Source organism: Diabrotica virgifera, chromosome 10, assembly GCF_917563875.1.
Source record: "Diabrotica virgifera virgifera chromosome 10, PGI_DIABVI_V3a".
NCBI lineage: Eukaryota > Metazoa > Arthropoda > Insecta > Coleoptera > Chrysomelidae > Diabrotica > Diabrotica virgifera.
In genome coordinates, this window is record NC_065452.1 from 110,425,537 (window position 1) to 110,451,188 (window position 25,652).

The 25,652-nt window shown below is 34.7% G+C and overlaps 1 protein-coding gene across 3 annotated transcripts in view; it reads left to right on the forward strand.

The window, feature by feature from the left end:
* LOC126893316 (rhodopsin, GQ-coupled) overlaps positions 1–25,652 on the forward strand; it is a 241,914-nt gene that overhangs the window by 169,839 nt on the left and 46,423 nt on the right. For all 3 annotated transcript variants that reach the window (XM_050663359.1, XM_050663357.1, XM_050663358.1), the window contains exon 2: positions 3,411–3,903. In XM_050663359.1, coding sequence (XP_050519316.1) covers positions 3,571–3,903 — 333 coding nt within the window. In that variant the 5' untranslated portion in view covers positions 3,411–3,570. The remainder of the gene's footprint in view (positions 1–3,410; positions 3,904–25,652) is intronic.

The window sequence follows — 25,652 nt, forward strand, 5'->3', positions numbered from 1 at the left end:
CTCTGCGTTTACTTTTTTTTTTGGAAAAATGACTAAGGTGCAAATGATGAAAATTTCATGCTGAATTAGATGTTTCTGCTGTTCCACCTGGAACTAATAGAGCTATGGGACAATGTCGGTGTTATTTATGTCAGAAAAATAGACCGAAAGTCCCGGCATAACTGTATTGTGTGTAAAAACTTTGTGTTGCTCATTCTGTGAAAAATTTCATGTGTTTGTCTTGCAGCGATAATATTGTTTTTAAGAAGAAATGAGTACTTTGTTTGTAAAATTATGTTTCATAATATGAAAAACGTCCGAAGCCAACTACCACTCTGAGACACATAATATGAAAAACAAGTCATAATTATCTTTCAAATTAATTTCCCCAACGTTAACATATAAAAAAATGGATATACGGATGGGGCGCAAATGCACCCCGCACCGTTGTTTACGTAAGAATCTAAGCACCGCCTTACGAGGGTTAAAAGTCTCTAAAATTCGTAATTTCCCATGTTTCTGATTTACATCGCTTATAACTCGAAAATTATCAATTTTTGAGAAAAATGACAGGAGTCCTTTTTCGTTTAGAATGATCCAAAAAATTTAAAAAATGCACCTTTTCCATAGTAAAAAAGGTGATCCATTGAATTTGTTTTAAAAAGTTGTTTAATTTCTGCCTAAAGAGTTCGCCTGGCACCCTTCTGATTCTGACAGGGGAATCCGCAAAGAAACCAAATCAGAAGTTTTTTCATACGAAAGGGGCCTCATAAGATGGACCAAGTATAAGTTACATACCGTAAAAACTTTTTTTATTTCTATTACTCTAGTCAAAAATTTTTAACTTCCTCTTGTATGGTACCAAATACCTTTTCAATCAGACCACTAGTATACCAGGAAAATAAGGCACAACACAAATATACCATGTTCGGGACACTTGAGCCAGGTTGCAAATGGGTTCTTTGGGTACTATATAGTTACTTAATATATTATAAAAAATACAAAAATGCCCGTCACAGTTTGGACGAGAAATTTAGTTATTAACAAATAAGGGTCAATAATGGGAGTTTTTTCGTTTAAATCGCTACAGGTAAAAATATGGTAATTAAATATATTATTAATAATATTTTTCTTTTAGTAGATGAGTCAAGGTTTAAAATAGCGCTTTTTTGAATTTTGGTCCGATCATTTGTTGCTTCGGATATTACAAAATAAAACTAAAATTTCGAAAATAAAAAATTTGCTATAACTTTTGCGAAAATGAATTTAAGACTTTCATATTGCATGAAAAGTTGAAACAAACAGTCCACACAATGCACAAAAAATTTTAAGACGATTCCTCAATTAGTTTAAATTTTATTCAATTTGTTTTTCGCAAAGAGCTTTTTTTCGCAATGTTATTGGTCAGAAAATAATAATCATATAGTAATTCCGTAAAAACAATATAAAAGAAGAATAGTCATGTTTTCAAACCGTTTAAAAAATCTTTGAAAAGTCATTTGTATCACTCAGAAAATATTTTATTAAAATATAGTCATTTTGGCTTGTAAACAATTTGAATAACTTTGTTAATATTGACCGTAGGCTAAAACTACAACGGGATTTAAAAAACTGATATTTTCATACGAATTTTCAAAGAAAAACTTTTCGCCTAGGTAAATTACGGTCAAAGTTAGCCACTTTTTTTATTTATTTGACGGCTACTTTGATTATAACAATTAACCAACTTAACTGGAGCTATTTTAAAGTTGAAGATATATAGTTTATGTGTTAAAGTTTGAGTAAACTTTGAACCTCAACAGAGTGGTTAATAAAGTTTTAAAAATGGCGTCCGAACGGAATTAATCCGTGGTCGGTGGGGGTAAATAAATAAAATCCGTGCACTCAAAAAATGAAACTGATTCTGCAAGAATACGCTGCAATTAATATCGCTGGAGCTTGTTGATGGATTTTGATCATAATTTTTTTAATTTGTATGTACTCGTAGTCTTATAGAGTACGTTATGTACACACATCCCCGCCTAACATTACAAAATGTTAGGGGGAACTCCCCTTATCACTCAGGGATATGAAAAATAGATTAGGACCGATCCTAAGACCTACCGAATATACATATATAATTTCATAAAAATCGGTCAAGCGGTCTCGGAGGAGTATGGAAACTAACACTGTGACAGGAGAATTTTATAGATGTAAATATATAGATTGCTATTAACAGATAGGGGTTGGTGATAAAAGAGTAAAAATTAAGGGTTGTATGTATTTTTTAATTCTACATCATGAAAAATTAAGGTAGATAATTTTGTCCAAAAAAAATGTCAGGGGGGCAGCGCCCCTTATAACTTATGGGTATAAAAAATAGATTAAAACCCCTTCTCCTCCTATAGGATATACGTGTAAAATTTCATAAAAATCGGAGTAGTATGGTAACTAACACTGTTACAGGAGAATTTGATGTATATAAAAGTAACTGCAAATAAAATAATAAAAGTGGCTAACTTTGAGCCTAATTAACCTAAGCAAAAAGTTTTTTCCAAAAATTCGTTTAAAAATACCAGCTTTTGAAATCCTAAAGTAGATTTACTCTATAGGTAATATTAACAAAGCTATTCAAATTGTTTATAAGCCAAAAATGACTCTATTTTACTAAACTTTTTTCGGAGTGATAAAAACGACTTTTTAATGTTTCTTTTCAACACTTTGAAAACATAACTATTCCTCTTGCATGTAGTTTTCACAGAATTTCTATGTCATTATTATTTTCTGAACAATAACATTGCGAAAAAAAAGCTCTTTGCGATAAACAATTTGAATAAAATTTAAACTAATTGACGAATCGTCTTTAATGTTTTTGTACATTATATGGAATATTTGACTCAATTTTTCGTGCAATATTAAAGTCTTAAGGCCATTTTCGCAAAAGTTATAGCACATTTGTTATTTTTGAAATTTTAGTCTTAAATTGCAATTTCCGAAGCAAAAAATCATTGGACCAAAATTCAAAAAGTGCCATTTTAAACCTTGATGATCTAATAAAATACAAATATTCTAAATAATTTATATAATTACCCGATTTTTACCTGTAGCGATTTAAACGAATAACTGCCATTTTGACCATTATTTGTTAATAACTAAATTTCCCGTCCAAACTGTGACGGGCATTTTGGTATTTATAATGTATTAGGTATATAGTACCCAAAAAACCCATTTGCAACCTGGCTGCTCAACTGTCCCGACAAAAACCTTATTTCTCTGGACTATAGATGTGGTTTTAATAAAGACTAATAATATTAAAACTAATTAGATCTATTAATAAAAATCTAATTGCGTCAAATGCACTGATTGGAGTTTTAGATTTGCATACATATAAACCGCGCTTATCAGTACTTATCACAGTAGTGCATATTTAACAATTAATGTTTCTTTTACAGATATCTTCGTAGTGCTGCATTGATTAGAATCTCAGTCTGCCAGAAGCTTTCGTTGAAGAATCGCTGTACCGGTATTGACGACGGTACTATGCCGTATTGCCTTTGCTAAATAACTTAGAAATCAATTCACGGTGAAAAAGAAGTTTAACTAACTTACAAAATGGTGAACGGTATTTGGAGTTACGTTATGCAACTGGCTTTTCTCATAGGCCTCCTCGCCAATCTATTTGCTCTTTGGATCCTCTACAAAACGGCCTCTAGACGAAATAAGAAGCATTTGTTTATGCTGAGATGCTTAGCTGCCAATGACATAATGGCCCAAATTGGAATGGTTATTCTTACAAATCCATCAACTTATACTTACTTCCATGCATCTATATATTGTCCAAGTTTTGTGGTGGTTCGGGCTTTTGGTCTCGGTTCTGGATGTGTAGCATTTGTTATGGCACTTGAAAGATGGCTGGCTCTCACAAGACCGTTTTTATATCACCAAGTAAGTAGACAAACGCGAAAAAATATATTTTTGCTTTTACTTGAATTTTCGAGAATTTTATGGTAGTTTATTGTGATATAAATATAATTTCTGCTTATTTATTAATGTTTAAAGTTTCACCTATGTTAAAAAAATTTAAATATTTTTGAAAAGTCTTGTTCATTTTTCATATATGACCATATCTTGTTTTTTAGAATCCATTTAGGATGCTGTCATTGCATCTTTTTTTTAATTTGAAACATTTTAAAATCATTGCTTACACTAACAAATAAAATATCTTTTAAACTAGTTGACCGTTCGTTTTGAAATTGAGCATATTTCCAGTAGCACAAAACCGAACATTCCATGTAATATGAAGGCTCTAACTTCATTTTTAAAGAAGATATTATTTATAAAACCGACTTATTTAGCAATTTTCTAAGCAATAAATAAGGATAGAAACATTTAAAAAAAACACGATTTTGAAGGCTTTTATATGACCTATTAGTTTCTTAAGTTTAAAAAATCTACTGCAGGAAACATATAGGTTATTACTAATAGAGGTCTACACCACTCATAACAACTGTTGTTTGCCTGACTGGACTATTTGGACCCTATTATTCCCCTGGACTATTTGGACCAAACACTAAAAGGTCACCAGGAAACATTTTCATAAAATTTTTCCCTGACTACTTCCTTTTGCTATTCTTTTCTCTATTTCCATATTGTCATGAACTTTATTTGTTTCTGTCACTCTCAGTCCATTAAATTGATTAAACTGTTCGAAATATCACTCTTTATTTTCAATATACATACTAAATTTTTATTTCTGTAGTATATTTTTACATTTCTGTAGTAATCCTATTGTTTTCATTTCTACTACTACATTAGTCAGTTCTTTCACGGTTTTTGGTCTAAATTTTAAAGAACCGCTTGGATTGACATGAAATTTGGCATACGTATAGCTTACATGTCAAAGAAAAAAAGTGATATTGTGCCGATGTGTGCTTTTGCCCTGGGAGTGACTTTCACCCCCTCTTTGGGGTGAAAAAATATATGTTTAAAATAAGTCCGGAAATAGGTAAACTGACTAATTTTAAGTAACTTTTGTTCTATAGAGCTTTTTCGTCAAGTCAACACTTTTCGAGTTATTTGCGAGTGAATATGTTAATTTTTCAACAAATTAACCACATTTTTAGACGGTTTTTCGCAAATAACTCAAAAACTAAGCATTTTGTCGAAAAAAATGTTCTTAGCAAAAATATAGCCTGTAAAAAAGTAAAAAAAAATGGTGTACGCGTTAGGTCTCTGGATCTCGTAGAACCAGAGTCATAGCCAATGAAAAATAGATTCATATTCACCAAATTTCAAATAGAATATTTCGACGAGAAATATCCAAAAAATTAAGCACTTTTTGGGGAAAACCCATTATAACTTTTTCAAAGTGTTTAAAAAAGCTTTATTCCTGTTTTTACAAAAAGTTTTAAACATTAAATTTAAGCAAGTTACGCTCAAAATAAAGTTGGTCCCTTTTGTTTTTGCAAAAAAAAATTGGGAAGACCACCCCCTAATTAGCAACAAATGAAATTAATCGTTACCGCTCCACAAATTATTTTACTTATGTTGTATTTATATGATCTGTAAGTTTCATCGATTCCATGTGCTTATTTTTGAAAAAAATTGGTTTCAAAGTAAAATTTTTAAAAATTAAAATTTTGAAAAATATGCTTTTTTTCAAAATAACTTAAAAATTGTTAGAGATACCAAAAATCTCGAAAAACAAAAATAGTCAGATTTGCTTTTCTGAATATCATGTATTTTTTTTGTATTTTTATTTTTTTTTGTAACTGACTATATTTTCTCTCTTTAATTTTTCTTCAATTTTGGCATGTGTTTTCATTCTTATTTCTGTTTTGTTTTGTTTTTCTGTTAGACAAAAATTGATTAAGATTTGGTGTTTCTAAATTTGCATACATTCGTGATCAGTGACTCGTTCAACCCTTTTTAACTACAGCCCTTTCAATAATATGGACTTTGAACCGATGAAACTTACAGATCATATAAACAATATATATACGAGTCAAGAAAATTGTGAAGTCGTAACGATTAAGTTCATTTAAGATACTAATTAGGGGGTGATTTTCTCGATTTTTTTACCAAAACCAAAAGGGACTAACTTTATTTTGAGCATAACTTGTTTAATTTTGATGCTAGAATTTTTTTTATAAAACAAAAATGATGCTTTTTTTAAACACTTTAAATAAGTTGTAATGAGTTTTCCCCGAAATGTGCTTCATTTTTGGTTATTTCACGTTAGAGTATTCCATTTGTAATTTGACGAATATGAACCTATTTTTCATTAGCTATAACTCTGCTTCTACTAGGTGCAGAGACGTGATATATACACCATTTTTTTTTAAATTTTTTACAGGCTATATTTTTGCTAAGAATGTTTTTTCAACAAAATACTTACTATTTGAGCTATTTGCCAAAAACCGTCTAAAAGCGTGATTATTTTGTTGAAAAAATGAACATATTCACTGCCAAATAACTCGAAAAGTATTGACTTAGTGAAAAAACTCTATAGAACAAAAGTTACTTAAAATTAGCCAGTTTATCCATTTCCTGACTTTCTTTGGACGAATATTTTTTCACCCTTAAGAGGGGGTGAAAATCACCCCCAGGGCAAAAGCACATATCGGCACAATATCACTTTTTTTCTTTGACTTGTTAGCTATGTGTATGCCAAATTTCATGTCAATCCAAGCGGTTCTTTAAAATTTAGAGGTTTTGCAATATTTTACCGTTAAAGAACGGACTACATGTCAGTTTATAATATTGCCCGCCGTTTTCTGACTTTGAATTACCACTTCCTCCGGTTATTCCCTAGGTCGTCTTCTATGGTTTTTCTCTCAGTTCTTTATCTATTCCTGCGCTCCAACTTTTCTCGGTCTACCCCGTTTTTTCTTTCCTTCTGATTGTTATTTTGGCATTTCTTTTGGTATTCGCTGTTCCCATTCTTTGTATATGTCCGAACCAGATAAGATGTTTTGTTGATACGTCATCTGCAATTGTTCGTTTGATTCCCACTATTTCTCAACGCGTTCGTTGGTAATCCTTCAGCGTTGACTGTATTCTTTCTGTGACCAAACCTCGCAGCTGTATAGATTGACACTTTTCGCCATATTCTAGGGTGACCAAACGTCCCGTAAAAACGGGATTGTCCCGTTTTTTCACCATTTGTCCCGGGGTCTCGAAAAAATCTCTCGAGACGCCTAAATGTCTCATATTTGCTTTGGGTTGATTTTTTGTAACTGACTATATTTTCTCTCTTTAATTTTTCTTCAATTTTGGCATGTGTCTTCATTATTATTTCTCCCTCTTTTGCTATATTGTGGCCCAGTATTGTTCTCATTACATATTTTTTTCTTAAATTTCAGAAGGCTCTCTTCTTGTTAATTGTCGTTGTTTCCATCCCATATGTAACAACAGGCCTTATTATGGTCTTCATATAGGTTGATATTATACTTAGAGTCTTGCTTCTCAGCAGATTTCTATTAATTCCATATGTTTTTCTGCCTTTCAGAATTCTTTCCTCGGTTCTGTCTTTTCCGATTTTCCCTCTTGTTACTCCCAAGTAGCTAAAGGTGGATACAGTTTCAAATTTATGGTTCTGTGTTATTAGATATTTCTGAGTTGTTGTGTCATCCTTCCCTATCGTCATGTATTTTGTTTTGTGCTGGTTCTCTAGTCCTATTCTCTTCGCTTCGTTATGTAATTTTCCAATTGCTTTTATAAGTGTCGTAGTAGTTGAAGTTGATCTGTAATAATATTTTTGTTTGCAAAGTTTGTCCTCGTCATGATTACTTTCAATATCAGATTAAATAATGTCGGAAAGATAGAGTCACCGTGTTTCACGCCTTTGTTTACATTAATCTCCTTAGAAGTTGTTCCGTTGAAACTCATCATTGCTCTGGTGTTCTTTAGGCTCAATGTTAGCATATGTCTTAATTTTTCTGGGATTGCAACATTCTCTAGCTGCTCCATCATTTTCGTCCGATTGATTGTATCAAAAGCGATTTTGAAATCCATGAATATTAGGTGCATTTTTCAGTTGTATTCGACCTCCCCGGTCTGAACCCGTTCTGGTATTCTCCTAGAATACCAGATATTCGTTCAGCACATGAGTCTTATATTTAGTATGTTTGCTAGAATGTTATATGTGGTGTTTAATAAAGTTATTGCTTTTCAATTCTCGCACTCCTCCCGATCTCCTTTTTTATATATGTTTAAGAGGTACATAATACCCGAGTTCCAATCGGTTGGTAGTCTGTTTTGTTCATATCTGTTGTATTAGCTGGTTTATTGCTTTATGCAATTCTCTTCCTCCTTATTTTATTCCACTGTTATTTCATCTTCTCCTGCTGCTTTTCCGTTTTCTAGGTTTTTAATGATTGATTTTGTACATCTTCTTCTGTGAAAATTTCTACATCGTCTTTATCTTGTACGGCCTTACTTCTTCATCACAGTACATCCTTTATACATAGTGGATAGCATTTTTTCGTAATATTCTTCCCATATTCTGGTGATCTGTTTGTCTTCAAACACGGTTTCTCTTTGTTGGTTATTTAGTCCTCTTGTTTTAATGATGGGCGTATTTTTTGTTTCTCTGACTTTTTTGTAAAATTGTTGTATTTGATGGTTTTCTCTGTCTTTTTCAATATTCTCTAGCGAAACCAGTCATTTTTCTTCTTTTTTATTTGTTGAGTTGGCTTTGTTTCTCGCTGTTTTGTATTCCTTCCTGTTTTGTTCTGGCGGGTTTTTGATCCATGTCATTCTGGCGGAGTTTCTTAGTTTTCTGTTTGATTCGCAGTCTTGATCGTACGTAAATTACACATTCATAGGTAAATTGAAAACAATTTATAGGTCCCAAATTAGCTAAAAGACTATGTTTCAATCTCCCCTACCTGTTTGGGTATCGCTCCAAACCCTCCTTGGCAGTGGCGCAAGCAGGGGGGTTTTGGGGGTTAAACCCCCTTTCCCCCAGGGCATATGAAAAATATATAAAGAATAGTAGGAAAATGTAACCTGTCTTTCACAAACAATACAAAAAAATTTCGACGCCCAAGCCAAATCCCTCCTCCCCTCACCCAGAGAAAAATTCTAGGTGCGCTACTGCTCCTTGTATGTGTCCCGTTTTTTCAAGTTTATGTTTTGGTCACCCTACCATAGTCTCATATATCCTCTTTTTATTTTATTTGCTGGTGGACTGGTTCCACAAAATACTGTTTAATGTTGTGATGGCTTTTCTACTTGCCGTATTTCTTTCCCTTATGGCTTTGTCTAATGTACCATCATGCGAAATATTGACACCTAGATATCTGTCCTCCAATGCACAAGTATTCGGTTTTCTTTGTATTGACTTCTAAACCCCATATTTCATACTCTTCATTTAATTTTCGAGCCATATAATATAAATCATCATAATGTTGAACCACTAGTACTTGATCGTCTGCAAAGTTGAGTGTGTATATGCTGTTGAGATAAGAGCTATCACAACATGACAATAGGACGTCACAAAGATCGTCCTAACAAAGAGAGAGAAACTGTACTACTATTATAGAGGTGCTGGTTGTACACAAAATATATTAGGTTATCTAATTGTAACTGTAATAAAGGGGGTGGGAGAGGGATTTTAAACACTAAGGTTAAAAAAGAGCTTCTACAAAGGGATGCTAACTATTTATTAAAAGGAGATACATACAAAATAGAGTAAGAACAAACCTAGGAGAAAAATAGAACAAACACATATAAAACATAAATGCGTGGATGCAACTCTAGCGTTGATCGAGAGAAGAGAGACAGAGAGAGAGAGAGAGAGAGAGTGAGGGAGAGAGAGAGAGAGAGAGAAAGAGAGAGAGAGAGATAGAGAGATAGAGAGATAGAGAGATAGAGAGAGATAGAGAGATAGAGAGAGATAGAGAGATAGAGAGAGAAAGAGAGAGAGAGAGAGAGCAAAACAATTAACAAAATGGTTGGATGCAACACTAGTGCTGATCCAGAGAAAACAAAATACCTACTACAAAACTACAAGAAGTACTTACGAGCTACCAATGAGTCTTTCAGTCCGTGTACGCACTATATTGTCTGTCCAAAATTCACTTGTTCCACGATCCAGTCTGGAGACGATGTGGCAACGGTGTGGTTGAAGGCAACGGAGTGTTGCATCTTTATTGAAAACACTTTTACGTGGATTGAGGGAGCAAACGAGCGTGTTGCAACTACCTCGAACTGGAGCACACCTTACACTTTTGAGAGTCGAGTCTGGCAACGGTGTGTTGCTGAGATCTCGTACTGAGACAGTGTCCAATTTCTTGAGGGAGCGACAGGCATGTCGCATGGACCTCGGCCTGTGACACACTACCATAAAAAGGCGATTTTGCCCTGGTCCATCAATGGGTCCAAGAGGAAAGCGGGGGTGACACTTTGAGGTTTCGAAGAGAAAGTCTTCCCGGACCATATGTCTTTTGCGCTGAAGCACACACACGTAACACTAAATTGTCCTTACATTTACACTGTTGACAATGTTGGATTTCAAAGATGGACTTACTTATAAAAAATATTTTCAATCTTTTTATATGTTCGAATAATTATTCGAACATATGCCATAGTGTTGGTGAGTGGTATCGCCATTTTTCTACATTTTTGTTTCCATCCTTTTAAAGAACTTTTGAGATATTATATTTTAAATAAAGTGGGGAACAGGCCACATCCTTCCTTCAATCCCTTTGATGTTACAAATCCTGTTGTCATTTGTTTCCCTGTTTTTATTGTTTTTTTTTCTAAACTTTTTGGCCCCTGATCATATTATTTTAAACATTTTTTCCAGGTTTCATTTGATGAATTCAGTATCATCCGTAAGATAAGTAATTTGTTGTTTAATGTAATATATCACCTCCCCGGTGTATATACTGAACTGTCGTAAAATATATATTCCAAAATCAGGCCAAAGAATTTTGTAGATAGTGAGTTTGCTCCCCTGAGCCCTCTAATTATTGCGAATTTCCTTGTTAAATAGTTTACCGTAAAAATTTGATCGACTTTTTATCTACTTTTTCGGAAGCCTCTTTAATATTCGTCGATTATTTCATTTTTATATCTTCTTAGATTGTATTTTGTTAAAGAGCGAACGTCCGAGATATAATTTTTCAAATCTCTCCACTCACTTCATTTTTGGGTCATGTCATTTTCCCTATTATTTAGCAAACATTGTTCTATAACTTTTTTCTACGTAGTTTTATGTATATGCAAAACTACATTCAATAGACAAAAAAATCAATTGCCTTTTTAATGGTCTATTATAGAAGGTTTAAAAACTAATTTTAAACAAAATATGGTACCTTAAAGTTTTCTAGTTTGAACGATTTTTGCCAACTATTTTTTAAATTTCTGTACAAAAACTCCGTTCCTTGTACATTTAGGTGGATATATCGCTATCTAAAAAAGAGATCTAATTTTCTGTACTTTAAAATAGTCTATTGGCCATTTTAAAAGTAATTGATTTTTCTTTCCATTAACGTCCATTGCATATACCTAAATCTTTTTTACGCTGCGCTTATACAGGCCATTTTTTGAGCAGTAATTGCTCAAGCCGTAATTGCACAATAGATTCCCAGAAATAGAAAATGAACTAAAGGATATAAAATGGGATATTCTTGGTATATACGAAACCAGAAGGAAAAGTGATGAGTATATAATATTAAAAAATGGCGCACATTTTATGCATAAAGGTGGCGAATACACTGGAGTGGGATTCATGGTAAAACAAAGCCTCCCACAGCGTATCGAAGAATTCAAGCCCATATCAGACAGAGCAGCATATCTCATCATCAGAATTAATAAAAGAACCACTCTGAAAATGATTCAAGTATACGCTCCAACCAAAAGCCACGATGAAGAAGAAGTAGAAATATTTTATGATGAAATAAGAACAGTTATAGAAACAAATAAAGCAAATTACGAAATACTATTAGGAGATTTTAATGCTAAATTGGGCAAAAAAGAAGAACAAGATTATGAACATTTAATTGGTAATTATGGCTAGGGGAAAAGAAACCATAGAGGAGAAATGCTTCTTAATTTCATGAATGAACATAACATGTACTCAATAAAACTCAACTCATTTTTCAATAAAAAACCGAGCAGAAAATGGACATGATGAGCCCCGATAAAAAGACAAAGAATGAAATAGATTATGTCTTAACGAAAAATAGAAACCTAGTAAAAGACGTATCGGTATTGAATCAGTTTGACCTAGGAAGCGACCAAAGACTAATAAGAACAAAACTAATAATAAACAAAAAACTAGAAAGAAAAAGAATACATGAAAAAAGATACAAATGGACATCTGAAGAAATAAAAAATAGTGAATTTCAGCATTCTGCAAGCATTCTGCAACTGAAAGAACCAAAAACAACACACAATGAATTAGACAAAGAAATAGTACAACAAATAGAAAAAAGGAAGATCTTAAATAAATCTAACAAAAAGGTAACCGAAGAACTTAGAGAATTTAGAGTTGAATCTGATGCGTTTTTCTGAAAATCGAATTTCTTATTTTCCGCCACTTTCCAAGCTATAATTTTTCTCTTTTATGACCTTCTGTTTTGTCTTTTTTTGCTGGTTCGTTATCCAGAAAACTATTAAAGTTTCAAGTGACATGAAGAAGAAAATCATGGACATTGACCCATTAACATTACACGTTTAAGTCACAATTTACACCCTTAGGTTAACAGTAAACAGATTCATAAAATGGAACAAGGAAAAATCGCCACATTACATGCTATTTTTTTTACAAAAGAAAAGTCTATCCTCACGTAGATTTCCCTAGGAAATCCCACAGTTTTAACCTTACCTATTTTACTCTCCTTGATTTCATATTTCAGTATTTTCAAGGACATAAGGACACACACACACACACACACACACACACACACACACACACACACACACACACACACACACACACACACACACACACACACACACACACACACACGCTCGTATCAACCCTAGCCCCGGGGGACATGTGTGTTCCCATGGAAAAGTGGGATCCACATGTCCGAAGATCAAACCGGTCACACCAAGTAATGGAGTGGTACCTATCTGACCCCCAAGCTATACCACCACCCCTCCCAATCGAAGGACATACCGAATGGGGAGGCGTTGAATTTAACATTACTTTGGATGCCCTGGGTAATGGGACATCCTCTGAATTACTTCATGTGGTTAAGCCACCTGACTTTAGGGGTAGCTAGAAGAGCTTTTCTCCCTATTAATGACTTAGTTAATTTGTTACTTTACTTTGGACTTGTGTCCTAAAAAAAATGTGTTCCAGACATCAAAGCACCGATCTAAATCGGTGTCTCGCTGTCCAGATCGTGTGTGCTCGGTCACTCAGCCGCCGAATTGGCAAAATAAATTGTGTTCTCCTCGACAACTGAGCTCCCGAAAGGTGTGGCCATCAATCCCACGTCTGTCGGTACGTGACCTCGATGCTCAAGTTCCGCGACTATGGTCCGTTTGATCTACTTGAAGGGTACTTAGTGCCAGAAGGGCGACGTTTGTGCTTCGATTATCCTGTGACTATCTCAATTCTTCATTCTTAAGGGTTTCCTCTATATCCAATTAACTGCTGTCTAGGCCATCTATGTACCTTTCTTTGGTATTCGTCATAGTAAGTCAATTCTCTTAATAATCTGCTGGGATGGTTCCTGATATTGTCGAATATTTCGTGTGCTCTTTCGTCTATCATTGTCAGAACTTTCTTTTGTTGCCTATGTCCAAATACGTATCTTAATGGGACATATCTAGGTATATTCAGAGCTTCCCTGATCATGTGGTTTTGGATGGTTTGTATTTTTTTTCTTGTTGGTTTTACACGTGTGCCTCCATGCGGCTGAGGCGTATGTCAGTGTTGGCAAAATTATAGAATTTGCCATCCTAATCTTTGTCTTAAATCTCAATTTATTTTTCGACCTATTACCGATGAGAGTTGACTCCTAAGGGCTTTAGCTTTGTTAACTGTTTATTTTACGTGTTCTGTAAAGGTTAGCCTTTTGTCCAACATTACGCCTAGGTATTTGGCTTGATTTAGCCATTCAATTTGGGTATCAAATAGGGATAGTACCTCATTTGGTCTGCCTCTTCTTTTTTGGTATATGACGGCCTGTGTTTTGTCAGGATTGACAGCTATTTTCCACTGCACACACCATCCTTGTAGTTCGTCAAGAGCTCTTTGTAGGTGTCTTGTTGCAAAATCTGGTTGGGTACTGCTAAAATCTATCGCTGTATCATCTGCGTATAGACTTAGCAACGATCTGGGTTGAGTTGGGGTGTCTACCGTGTATCTGATATATAGATATGGCGATAACACAGCCCCCTGTCGCACACCAGCCTCCATGGTCCCAACTTCGCACAGGGTTGGCCCTATCCGAACTCTAAACCTCCTGTTGGCTAGGTATGACGAGAGAAGACACGTCATCGCCTCACTATAACCATATTGGTTCATTTTGTACAGCAGGCCATCGTGCCAGACTCTGTCGAATGCTTTACTAACGTCTAGAAAGGCGGCCGCTGTATATTTCTTTTCGTTGAACCCTTTCGTGATATATTCTGTTAACCTCAGCACTTGAAGTTCACACGAGTGCTCGGATCTGAATCCGAACTGTGCTTCAGGCATTATTCCGATTGCTTCAGATTCTTCTTTTAGCCTGGCTAATAGGTATGACCCGCTCTGTGATTTTGCTTAATGTTGGTAATAAGCTTATCGATCGATAATTCTGTGGAAATGTGCCATTTTCCTGGTTTTTCAATCATGATTACGTGAGCTTTTTCCATCTGTCAGGAAAATGTCTCAGTCTTAAGATGTTTATTAAATTTTTTATGTTTGTAGACTATCGCTTTTCCTGGCAGATTTTTCAGAGCTCTGTTCGTAATCTTGTCCGGTTCTGGAGTTTTTTTGGCATTAGTACGCTTAATCAGCTGTCTAACCTCTTCAGGGGAGGTATGTGTAATACCTATAATGCCCTTTCTTCTTTTTAGAATTCTACAACTTCGTTCGACTTCTTCTGTGAAGTCTATATCTTCATCGGGATGATAGTTTTCCATACATTCTCTTTCGACATAAGGTTTAAAATTGTAGCTGAACTTCAATTGAAATTCTACGGCCTATTATAATTAATTGTGGCGTAATCCCATGTAAATAAAATATTCAAATTAGATATGCCACAAGAAAGCAGTTTCAGAACCTTTGTTAATTTAGTCACAAGAGGCAGGAACTAAAATTCGAATTGTTATCCTCTACGCTTTTAAAGATCTAAAATACCAAGCAGAACAGAGTGATGAATTAGTCGACAAGGGAATCTATAATTGCATCCACGACCTGTCGTTCACCGTGATAACAATCTGTAGCCAACTAGGTCCTTTTATACCCACAAAAGTGAATACAAATAAAATGAAAGTAAAGATAATTCAGACTTGATTACAGAACAGAGCCTCTACTATGTTTTTAGGTTTTAACTTAGTCTCATCATCTTTACTTTCACTTGTTTAATTTGTTTTACATTTCTCATCCCCTTATTTATTCTGCAAGGGTTAGGAAAGTTCTGTTAATGCAGGAATAGGTTCTCTCACATGAGTCATCTATTTCGTAATTAATCATCATCATCATCATAAATGGTGCTACAGCCTTATGAAAGAGCCTCGACCTTCCCAAGTCTATTACGCCAGTCAGTCCTATCCGTTGCCAACCGTTGCCAGTTTGCTGCGCCTATTTTTCTCCCATCCTCATCTACACCATCCTTCCATCTAAGTTTTGGCCTACCCCTATTTCTACTTCCCACAGGTTGTGACATAAGGATTCTTCTAGGGGGGTTGTTATGGTGTGATCTTGCTAGATGTCCTGCCCATCTTAGTCTTCCTACTCTTATAAGAGATACTACATCTTTACCACCAAATATATATTTATATCTGTGGTATACCTCGTAGTTGTACCTCCTCCTCCAAATACCATTTTCACAGATGCCACCGAATATTGCTCTCGGGATCCTTCGTTCGAATATAAGCAGAAGGTTTTCATCTGCCTTGGAGATGGTTCATGTCTCCGATCCATATGTCAACACTGGTTTATAAGGGTTTTGTATATTATGGTTATTTTTGTTTTTTGGCTTAAGTTTCTGCTTCTCATATGTCTACTGAGTCCAAAATAGCATTTGTTCGCTAGGATTGGTGATCAGGGAGCCTAAGTATGTGAATTTGTCCACCACATCAAAGGTAGAATTATCAACAGTGAATTGGCGATCGATGTTTCTGCCTCTAATGTTGGGTGTTGATGCCATCATCTTAGTTTTCTCCTCGTTTACTTTCAGGTCCATATTTTTTGAGGCATTTGAGAAAGTTGTATACATTTCTTCTAGTTTGCGTGTTGTGCGGGCAACTAGGTCCACGTCATCTGCATATGTCAAAATGTGGGATGATTTATTAAAATATTTCCTCTGTTGTCTATTCGGGCATCTCTGACCACCTTTTCCAGAGCTATTTTGAAGAGGAGACACGCCAATACATCTCCCTGTCGCAGCCCAACATTCGTTTCAAACGCCTGTGACTGTTCGCCCTGTATTTCGACTTTGCAAACAACTTTACGCATTGCAGCCTTAACCAATCTTATCAGTTTATCAGGGATGTGGAATTCATCCATGGCTGCATACAATTTATTTCTTAGGACACTATCATAGGCCGATTTAAAATCTACTAATAGATGATATGTGTAGATATTGAATTCATTGGTTTTTTTTTCAGTATTTGTCTTAGCACAAAGATCTGGTCTGTTTTTGATCGACCAGGCCTAAAACCACTTTGATATTCTCCAAGAAGCTCCTCTGAATGTGCACTTAGGCGACCATATAAGATACTCGAAAATATTTTTTAAGCTGTATTAAGGAGGGTTATTCCCATATAGTTTCTACATTCCAATTGATCACCCTTTTTGTGTAGCGGGCAAACGATTCCAACACAGCACTCTTCCGGGATTTGTTCCTCATTCCAGGCTCTTAGTATTATTTTATATATTTGATTAGTCAGAGTAGCACCTCCATATTTAACAAGTTCCGCGGATATACCATCACTTCCTGGAGATTTATTATTTTTTAGCTGCTTTATTGCATCCCATATGTTTCGTAATTAATTACCTTTATTCACATCACTTCGGGACATTCTCATATTGTTTTGAATAAAATATTATCTAACAAAAAGTCACAAAACAATAACAATGAAGTTTGCTTCCATCTTGCCCAAAACGTTCGCACCTCCATTTATTTCTTTTTTGCTCTTCTTTTCTTCTTCTTTTTGTATAGACATGACTCAGTCTGTTTTCTCCAATGTCCTCCAGTAAGTTGTCGTTCCATCGTTTTCGTGGTCTTCACACTGATCGTCTTCCTATGGAGGAACAGTCTCTCGCCGTCCTTACTACTTTATTTGTTGTCATTCGGCTTATGTGGTTGGTCGTTTCATTCTACTCTTCTGTTTATTACCCAGTTATTAGTGTTGTCCACCTTGCATCTCCGTTGTATATCTGTACTTCTTGCTCTGTCCCGTAGTGTTTTACCATAGATTTTTCGAAAGGTTTTGATTTCAGCTGTTTCAAGCAATCTATTTTTGTCCTCTCTGTCAGGTCGTGTTTCTGCGACATGTCATTATTGGTCTGATGCCTGTTTTGTAAATTCTACCTTTCATTTCTTTGAAACGCTGGTATCTGGTTCGCTGGTAACTTCTTGATGTCGAATGGTACTGCTGTAGGTTCTGCAACGGGCTCTAGGGTAGTAGGTGTTCAGGGCCACCAGGCCTACAGGTGTTGGTTGGTTGCAGTCTAGATGAAGTTCATTGTTGCAGTCTAGATGATTTTGTCCTCGTTGTTCTATCGGCGGCGATTGAGGGTTGTTGAAACTCCTGGATAGAGAACGGTGATCTTTTATCCCACAAACTATAAGAGTAAAACACTGGAGATGGTAGTCGTTGCAGTCTATCTAGATGTCATGTTGTCTTCGCCTTATAAGTAGCATCACCGGTGATGTTGACGGCTTGAGGCTCCCGAAGGGAGAAAAGTTGAGTTATTCCCAAAAACTAGAATACAAAACGGGTATAAGTTTGACATCAAGAAGAAAAGGTACCCTTGCCAAAAAGTATTCAAAATTAGCAGATGGCAAGTGGTACATAAATGGAATCAAGAATAATTATTACTAGATAAAATTTGATTACTAAAAGCATATCAATAGCGAGAATGTAAAATACGAAACATGTGCTTTTCGACATGGAAGGTTAGGTATAGAAAAAAAAATCATTATAAAAAATATTATAAAAAGCTAGGTATGAAAAACTCACCCCAAGAGAATATTAAAGTCTAGAAATAAATGTTTTAATTTTGAAACTTCTTTGGCTTTTATAACATTACCACCTCCATTTTGAGAATTGTGACACTCATTGATATGACAGCGTGAACAACTGTAGAAAGGTAGGCTAAGCGATAAGCATGTTCCGTATTAACAGACAGATATCTACAGAGTAAGGATATACGGGGTACGTTCAGTATGTTCAGTTGATGATTTAGATTTTAAATGAAAATAGAGGTAGGAAATAGAGGATAATAAAAGAGGGCGCCAACGAGTTTTTAACGAAGAAAACAGGTTAAACAAATAAAAGAAAATTATTAATGAAATATTAAAGAAGATAGAGTAAAATAATTATTTAAAAATAAAATATCAAAGATGTGACGTTTGCAACGTTACATCTTCACTGATATTTTTATATTTCCATATTGTGTCATTCGGGCAACCTGCGGCCCTGTTTGCTCTATTCACTTGATCTTTCACTTCTGTTTCGAGCTTTCCGTAGCTAGATAGTGTGGTGCCTAGATATTTAAACTCTATTATCGGACCGTCAAGTTCCAATTTAGATCTTATTGGATTTGCTATTATAAGTATGCATTTTGCCTTTTTTGGGGCAATTAACATTTTCTGGCTATATTAAATTGGTGCAGCATACGTTGTAAGTGACAGCATCTTCACTTTGAGAGATTGATATTGCATCGTCTGCATAGCAGATTATTTTAAGTTGATTTTCTCCCATTTGGTATCCTTTTTGAGTTCTTATTTTATTTATTATATCATCCATGATCAGGTTGAACAATAAAAGATGCAATTGGGTCAGTTTATTGGATATGTCTCTTGAGTATGACAAATGGGCAATGTCCTTTAATTGGACCCTGTCAAATGCTTTCTGAAGGTTCACGAAATATAAATATGCCGGTTTGTTGTATTCTAAAGGCCCTGATCGACAGGCGAGTAAAACCGCGGTTTTGTAGCTCGTCGGTAAAGCTCGCCAGTGTATCATTGCAATACCGCGGTTTTATATACCGAAGAGCCTGGCTCGTGGCTCGTCAGTTTGTTTTATTTTTTACTCGGCTCGCTGTTTAAAACCGCGCGTCGATCACGGCTGGAGAGCCGAGCCGGCAGTTTTCGGTGACCACTGAAGTGGAAGGACTATTTTTAATAATGGATATGCGAAGTCTCAGTTACGATTTTGTATTGGAATTTATGTATGGCTTACGAGACTGTCCCGTTTTATGGAAATCTACATCGCCAGAAGACAAAAACATAGAAATTCGATTTAGGTACCGCATAAATATGTACGTAATATTGTGGAGATCATAAAAAATATGAACTGAACGCAACTATAGCCGATGTCAAAAAGAAATAAAAAAAATCAAACTCGACGGATTATTCGAAAAAAACGTTTGTTAAAAAAATGAAAAAATCTAACACATTCGTTAAAGAAAAGCGTGGGGCGAAAACCGTTTATTCGATGAAGACACGCCCCACGCTTTTCTTTAACGAATGTGTTAGATTTTTTCATTTTTTTAACGAACGTTTTTTTCGAATAATCCGTCGAGTTTGATTTTTTTTATTTTTGCTTTGTAGTTGATTTTTTTATATTTTAACTTTTAGTCACTTATAACTAAATAAAAGCGTTTCTTAAAAAATTTTTTTTCATATTGTTTTATTTTTTACTTTTTAGTCTTACACTTTTCAAACATTAAAAAAAGGATGTTTATCATGTTTAAAAAAAAGGATGTAGCTATATGACAGATACCTTTTCATGCATTTATTTTAACTTTTGATACATATATTGTACATTTTCTGTAATTTCTTCATACATTTCAAAATCATTATTTACGACTATTACAGTTTTCGCAGTATTTCCATCTCTTGTAATACTTTACTATTGCACGGTGTAGGTAGACGCTGTTAATTTCTCGCAATGCAGTTCTTCGATGTGCAAGCCGTATAAAGGTACGTATCCATACAAGGGTAAACCTCGCTCGGTGTAGTAGCTCCACTTAGTGGATACGTCGGTGATCGCCGCTTGGCGCGTACACTCTTCGTTTCAACCGGTTTGCGGTTTATATGTAAGGGAGCGCATGCTGTATTTATTTGAGCAGCTACACCGAGCGGGGTTCACCCTTGTATGGACACGTACCTTAATGATCGCACTCGGCTTAATGAAACGTAAGTTTTGCAGGCTCAATGCAGGCTTTTAAGCCTGTCCTAACGCAAACACTTTCGGGCCCAAGTTCACGACAGCGCAGCGTAGTCAACAGTCGAACCTTGCGTTTTATGGACAGTCGAAGCCCACGACAATACTAAGGGCAGCATTCGTCCCTCTGCGGTGAAATAACTTTTTTCGCTGAAAAATGGATAGAAATCGGACAGAAACTGGATAAATTTGAAACTTTATTGTTTATGTATGAAGCATAACGTAAACAAATAACGTAAAAAGTGAAATTATGTATAGTTCATATAATTAGCTACAATCTGCAAAAGATTGAAGTTTCTACATTGTAAAAAACAGGAGAATTTAAGCATTTTCCATTAAAATCGTTTTTTTTATTTAAAAAATTCATAAACAAAAAAATGTTTGATCGACTATTCGTGTATTGTTCCCGCGAATCCATATGTCTGCAAAATTTCATTCATTTCCATTGCAGAAAAGTCAGTCAAATTAACGTCTAAAGATTTGACGCAAACGATTGAACTAAATAAAAGCATTTAAAAAATAATTTGTAGTACGAGTTTTCTATAGAAAATAACATAATAAGGTTACGGCAAGCATGAGAACAGGCTCCGGAATTGAAGATTTGTATCTGCCAAAATTATGGTATTATAAGGAGCTTGAATTTCTCAACGATCAGGCTCGCTAGTCGATCAGCACCAACGAGCCGCGAGTAAAACCGTCGTTCTTAAAACCGCGGTATTATGGCTCGTACGTCGATCACCCACTTAATGATTATTTCTCTTGAACTTGCCTTATTATAAATATAGCGTCGGTACATAATCTTCCCGACCTAAAACCTTGTTGTTCAGCTTATTTTGTTTTTGTTTTTGACTCATGATAGTATAAGAGCTCCAAGCTGCCGCTGCAAGAAAGATGTCATCAATACAAAAAAGTATTGTCTAGTTGCGCCATATCGCTCAATATTATAGCTACTAAACATTTTACCAAATCGATACCTGTTGTCGTTGACGTAAATTGCTTGATATTTTGTCACGTCGTAATCGACAATTATTGCTCATAATCGAGTAATTTTTGTTACCCATGTAAGCGCACCTTTAGTTTCACAAAAAAAGTAAAATGTCCTGCAAGAAAATCAGAGCCTATTTTACTTCAAATCAGGCCCGAGGCACTACTAGAGAATTAACATATCGGAAAAAAACGGGAAAAATTGGAAAAAACAGGTTTTTTCCGTTTTTTTTCAGACCATTTGAAAAAATGGAAAAAATGGGGAAAATTTGAAAATACATTTTAATTGAGACTTAAGTGTACTTAAACTAAGAGACTTTAATTTTAAGTGTCAAAACCGAAACTTCAAAGGTAGAAAGCACATTATTTAACCAAATTGCTTTAGTGGTATATTTTTATCTGAGTCTGAATCTGAATCTTCAGACCAAGCATCTGATTCAGACTCGATCTCCGCTTCACCATCCTGAACGGATAACACAAACAACATGATTTTTGTCAGTCCCTTTTAAAAGTGGATCTGGTCTAGTATCGTAAATAAATTTCTGTTTTTCGTTTATAAAAAAATTTAAATGAATAGCAACAACTTATAATTTTATCCTGTGATAACATATTTTCTTTGATTGTATATATGAGGCCGTGTAAAGACCAGTTTCTTTCTGAAGAGGCGGAAAATGGGAGGTCCATTTAAAATTCGGGGGCAATTGTCATAAGTGGCTGCGATGTACATATACCTTGCTACCATATAACGGGATTAGTACTACATATTTGCACTATCCCATAAAGAATTGCGACTAAAAATCCAGTTTTTGTTCTAAATTGAGCTAGATTTGCCACCACCTTCCCTACATCTAGGTTTAGGCCCAGTCTTTTCACCTCCGAATAAATAGTTATCGGGAAGTTTATCCGGCAGATTACATGTAAATCTGTCAAATAAAGTTCCCGATAACTAGTTATTCGGAGGTGAAAAGATCGGTTCTTATTGAACAAGCCATTTCAGAAATGAAATCTATGGCTTCCATTAGTTGGACTTCATTCAATATTCTTCTTTAATAAGCGAGCATCAAGAGGCTGCAAAGTGAATCAGCTTAGAACAAAATTCGTAGCGATTTTCAACATCCATATTTTAGCAAGTTTTCGATAAGAGAACTAGTCTGGTTAACTTGTTGGGGAATATTTTTTAATATTGTGTCTTCTATACAGGGTGTCCAGAAACTCTACCGACAAACGAAGACAGGAGATTCCTCAGATAATTTTAAGACAATTTAACCCAATTCACCTAGTCCGAAAATGCTTCTTAAGGGAGCTAGAGCTCTTTGAAGATGGCGTCATGAAATTAGTTTTTCTTAAATACCTCCAGAACGGTTCTATTTAGAAAAACGAAAATTAATATGCATATTTACTTTTCAGAGATGAATCGATTTCATTCATTGCAAATTTCTAGTACCGGTCATAGGCGTGCGTCTTGGGTAGAGCAACGGGTATTTTATCGCATAACTTTTTTATCCTTAACTTTTATGCATTTTTGACACCTGATTATTAAATTGTGAGGTGTTCTAGTACTAAAAGGTATTCTTGATTTAAGTCGGTAGGCCACACCGTTTTCTAGAAAAATCGATTTGAAAGTTTTTCGTTTTTGGAATTTGAAAAAAAATTTAAAGAACTTTTTAACAAAAATCGAAGTATTTTACCAACATAAAGTAAGAGTAACTTTTAGTACTCGAATACCTCATAATTTAATAATTTAGTGTCAAAAATGCTCAAAAATTCAAGACAAAAAGTTATGCTATAAAATAACTGTTGACCTACCCACAGCGGACGCCTATGACCAATACTAGAAATTTGCAATTAATGAAATCGATTTATCTCTGGAATATAAATAAATGTACCAGTTTTCGTCTTTCTAAACAGTTTTTTTTTTGATTTTTTTTTTAATTCAAAAAGCGAAAAGTTTTCAAATCGATTTTTATAGAAAACGGTGTGTCCTACCGATTTAAAACAAGAGTTCCTTTTAGTACTAGAATATCACACAATTTAATAATCCGGTGTCAAAAATGCATAAAAGTTAAGGACAAAAAAGTTATGCGATAAAATACCAGTTGCTCTACCCAAAACGGACGCCTATGATCGCTACTAGAAATTTGCAATGGATGAATTAGATTTATATCTTGAAGATAAATACGCATGCCAATTTTTGTTTTTCTAAATAGAGGCGTTCTGTAGGTATTTAAGAAAAACTAATTACAAGACGCCATCTTCAAAGAGCTCTGGCTCCCTTAGGAAGCATTTTCGGACTAAGTAAATTGGGTTAAATTATCGTAAAATTATCTGAAGAATCTCCTGTCTTCGTTTGTCGGTAGAGTTTCTGGACACCCTGGATACCTACTTAAAGACAAAAGGCACTTCTGATAATATAGATCTATCGAATTCTACTAAATTTATCGATTTTGATAAGGGATGCAGAATTTGTTTAGTATATTGTGACAAATGTCAATTTTTCCGTATTTTTCCATTTTTTCCTGTTTTTTTCCGGAAAAACAGGTTTTTTCTTCACCCAATTTTACCGGAAATTTTAAATCTCTAGGCACTACACAATTTTCGGGCCCCTAAATATAATTATTTAATAATAACAACTTTTTTTAAATGTATTAATTATTTAATAGAAATATAGTTACAACAAAAATTTAAATTTGTATTAACAATGAATAAAATTCATATTTAAACAATTACAATTGAGCGATCTTTCCGGGCCCCATTAAAATGCGGGCCCGAGACAGGTGCCTCACGGGTCTACTGGTAAAATAGACCCTGAAGAAAATATCAGAGTGGTTTAGATCTTTTCAGTTGATAGTTAAAAATCATCGTAAATTTTATTTCAAATAATATTAAACAAACGTCCTTGGATAGCACGTTTTTCCAATTAAATGCCGCGCGGTACTTTAGAGTTAATAATGCCACCATTAAGTTTCTATGAATGAATGTGATTTGATCGACACCAATTCGGAATACAAATGTCAATACATCTTTTAATCTTATGATAATTTTCATGCTCAAAGTATATTAATGAGTAAATATTAGAAACTGATTCCTCATTCAATTAGTTTGTTATGGAAAGGCGCTTTATTTTCAGCGTACGTCATGATGATAAGCAAATTGTATTTAAAAAATTAAAAGGATGACTGTATACCATAGTATAAACAATCTTCTTCTTCGTAAGGTTCTATCTTCTATCGAAGGTTGGATATTAACACGGTAATTCTTATTTTACTTACAGAAATTCCAAATAGTTGGTTAGAGCTCAAACTAAACCATTCCCTTAAGATTTCGTAACCAGGAGGTTCGTCTTCTGTCTACATCTCTTTTACCTTTTATATTGCCCTCTATAATCAAACGCAGCAGACTATAACGATGACCTCTTACTGTGTGACCGAAATATTCAAGCTTCCGTCTCATTGTCTGTATAATTTCTCCCCGGTTATAAACCCTATCAAGAATTTTAATATTGCTAATTTTGTCTACCCATGATATTTGTAGCATTCTTCGATAACACCAACACTCAAAAGCTTCCAATTTCTTAATCTCTAATTACTTCAATGTCCAGACCCTGATCCGTAGAGCAAAGTTGTAAAAACGCATTGACTAAGAGCTAGAGCCGAAAAATCATCGTCATAAGTAATATGGAGTTTATCCTGTGAAATTCGTCCATTGTATATTAATGATAATTATGATCCCTTGCAGGCTGATACCTCAGTGGATACAGGAAGCAGGGGAAAATTAGTGCAGTCACTAAAGCATTTTCCTCCTATTTCGTTGAACCTCCATCGATTTGCATGAAAATTGGCAAGTAGTTAGAGGATACCTCAAGAAACAAAAGTGCCATGGTTCCAACTTGCGCTTTCACTCTTAGGGGGATGCCAACCCTTCTTGGGGGTGAAAAATATTTTATCAAAAATAACCCCTCAAATGGATAGAGGGGCAAATTATAAGCAACATGTTTTATATCAAGTTATTAAAATAAATCAATACTTTTTAAGTTATTAAAGATCAAAAATTTGAATTTTTCGTGAAGAAAATTTATGGTGTAAAGCGGTTTTCCATAAATAATTCAAAAACTGTAAGTTTTGCCAAAAAAGTTGTGATTA